At 33.0% G+C, this 3240-nt stretch overlaps 1 protein-coding gene across 1 annotated transcript in view; it reads left to right on the top strand.

The window, feature by feature from the left end:
* Nucleotides 1–2613, top strand: part of Ca1 (carbonic anhydrase 1) — a 42793-nt gene extending 40180 nt beyond the window's left edge. The window contains exons 7-8 of the mRNA XM_048782859.1: nucleotides 1219–1374; nucleotides 2163–2613. Of these exons, the coding sequence (XP_048638816.1) occupies nucleotides 1219–1374; nucleotides 2163–2279 (273 nt within the window). The 3' untranslated portion in view covers nucleotides 2280–2613. The remainder of the gene's footprint in view (nucleotides 1–1218; nucleotides 1375–2162) is intronic.
* The last annotated feature ends 627 nt before the right edge of the window (nucleotides 2614–3240 follow it).

Below are 3240 nucleotides of genomic sequence, written 5' to 3'. Positions count from 1 at the left end.
AAAAAAAAAAAAAAAAAAGCCTCAAACTAAACCTCATATTTTATTTTGAAAATTCAAGGTGGGCCAGGGTTAAATATAAAACTAATTTTTTTTCAGTATTGGGGATCATACCACTGAACTACATCCCCATCTCATTTTAGAAAAATTTTTAATAATTTTTTTTTTAGAGGCAGGATTTTGCCAAGTTGCTTAGGGCCTCACTAAATTGCTGAGGCTGACTTTGAACTCATTATTCTCCTGCGTCTGCCTCCCAAGCCGCTGGAATTACAGGCATTTGCCACCATACCCAGTTCCATACCCATTCTTGAGGACAAAACAAAATAAATGAAAACTTTTAGAATTTGATGAAGAATATTGTTCACTATTACATATAATTATGATGTACTAATAAAAACTTTAAAAAGGATTATTACCTAGAAACTAGAATCAAACATCAAAATTAATTTTAAAACAATTGAAGCATTCTACTTCAATGAAGAAAGATTTTAATTTTAATTATGATGTTTAATTGTGATGGTCACAGGGTGCCAACTGTGACCATCACAATTAAACATCATAATTAAAAGTCTGAATAAATATAATAGTAAAGAAATAAGGGCAAATATTGGGATGAATATTGGGAAAGCAAATATAAAACTATTATTATGGACAAATAATATAATAATTGACATTTACCCTGAAAATTCAAAAGAATCAGCTAAAAAACAGAACAGATATAAAAGTCTGGCAAAAATGCCTATACATGAAAGGTTAGCGTATAAATATCAGTTTATTTCACATACAAATAAAAAACCAATCAAAAAGAAACTGGGAGAAGACTAATATATTACCAATTTGCATGTCAATAAATATCTCTGTCTCTAGAACAAAATCTAGCATCATTTCTAGAGACACAGAAATGCTTTATATTGGAAATTAAATATTTTTTGATGATCATAGATTGTAAAAATTTTTTGAACTTTTGTTTATCTTCAACCAAATGAAGATGAAAAATTTTTAGTTAAAACATCTATATAGTTCATCTTCTGCCTTTTCCATTGTTTTTAGTTTGTATATCCACAAACATACCAGTCAGGAAATAATATATAGACAGTCAATTCAACTCTTAGCTAAAATCTCTAGATAATATATAACAAGGTAAATAGTACATATGTGTAACATTGATATAACTATTTTATATCACAAAATAATGATACAGGTTTTTCCTTTTTTTCCCAGGGCAAACGAGCCCCGTTTACAAATTTTGACCCCTCCACTCTCCTTCCCTCCTCCCTGGATTACTGGACCTATGCTGGCTCTCTGACTCATCCTCCTCTCCATGAGAGTGTAACCTGGCTCATCTGTAGAGAGACCATCAGCATCAGCCCAGAACAGGTAGCGTATCCGAGTGAATAAGTGGGAATGGGGAGTGCAAAGCAGAACTATCTCTTCAATTGACAGTGCCAGCTGGAGCTATTATAATTTCAATCAGGTTTCTGAGGAGTTTATTTTCTTTTCCAACTGAAAAAGATTCATTTCTGGCATAGCTCTTCTGAATTATCCAAAAAAAGCATGTTTATTATACTGTTTTTACTTTGTGCATAAAATAGAAAACGTGGAATTCAGAACTCCCACTACTCTCAAGTTTTTAAATATTAAAAATGTTTCTTTAATTGTTTTTTACAATGATGATGATAAGAATTATCATTGATTGAACAATATTTTTATTAGGTATCTTGCATGTGTTTTTTCAGACAATTCTCATAATACACATGCAGGACAAGCCCCGTATCTATTGCTCTCTGACATTTATCAAGCACATAGTAGGTACTCTAGTATTGAGCACATTTAGGTACTATCCATGTATGGGCCCATTTAATCTTTACAGCAACCCAATGAAGTAGGTACTATATTAAAAGTGAGGCACCAAGTATATGTCATTTGCCCAAAGTCCCCCAGTTGACAAGTGAGAAAGTTGGTGTTCTGTAACCCAATCATTGATAACTTAAGCAAAATACCTAGTTTAAAGGACCATAATGGATCTTGGTCTTCCTCAATTCCCAATGGTGAAAATATTGCAATCCTCAACTCAGTTTTCTAAATTACAGTATGTTCATTATATGGAAGGAAAGTGCTTTGTGTGACTTGCTTGCTTTTGATTCTTTTATATTTCATCCTTCCAGCTGGCACAGTTCCGCAGTCTTCTTTCAAATGCTGAAGGAGAAAACCCTGTCCCTATACAGCACAACAACCGACCACCCCAGCCTCTGAAGGGCAGGATTGTGAGAGCTTCATTCTGATTGGCTTAAGAAGGAGGTTATCCTTTCTCAAGAGAGGACCTGCAGCTGACATAATCCAGTAAAATAATGATTTTTAGGAAACAAGTTTATTTCAATATTAACAAGATATCATGCCTGCAACATTTAATCTGTAGAACTAAAACAATATTAATTTTGGTCCTAAAGCCTCAGATAAAAATCTGTAAGCCTGCAAATATGTAATCTGTACGCAGAAATTTATGCTTCAATTCAACTTTATTTTGTGGAATTATTTTACAATTGCAATTTAGTGATTTGTATCTTTCTCTAATTTTGTTTCATTTTAGCTAAAACAATAAAATAGTTTGATCTCTTCCTTCTTGTCTATTATAGATTCTATAAAAACCATTAACTTTGTTCTCTAAATACATTAAAAATCTTAAATATCTTATTTGCAAAAGCATTTTGCCTTCAATGTAATAACCTAAGAAGCTTGAGGTGAGATATTGAGAAATTCATTTGCTTAATCTCGAAGGCAAATACAGAACAAAAGATGACATATACATGTAATATTACTATGCTGGCCCAATATTGCTACCATCTTTTCCCCTGTGATAATAATGATATCTTTTATATACCAAGATGATGTTTCTAGATACTACTTCCACATTTTCTCCTTATAATAGCAAGATCAATGTGTTGTGAGGGTTTTTTTTTTTTTTTGCCATAATTATAACTAGTCAATTTGCAGGCAGAATCTGTACTTTAAAATGAGAAAAAAAGACACAAGTGAATTGTTTATAAAAACACTGAAAGAGCCTGGTGAAGTGGTGCTTGCCTGTAGTCCCAGTAACTCAGGAACCTGAGGCAAGAGGATCAAAGTTCAAGGGTAGCCCGGGCAACTTTAGTGAGTCTATGTCTAGCATGTCAGTACCAGAAAAAGAAGAAGAAGAAGAAGAAGAAGAAGAAGAAGAAGAAGAAGAAGAGGAGGAGGAGGAGGAGG

This window comes from Marmota marmota, unplaced genomic scaffold (assembly GCF_001458135.2).
Source record: "Marmota marmota marmota unplaced genomic scaffold, marMar, whole genome shotgun sequence".
Lineage (NCBI taxonomy): Eukaryota > Metazoa > Chordata > Mammalia > Rodentia > Sciuridae > Marmota > Marmota marmota.
Note: the sequence above shows the minus strand (reverse complement) of the source record. Positions and strands in the feature narration are given on the sequence as shown.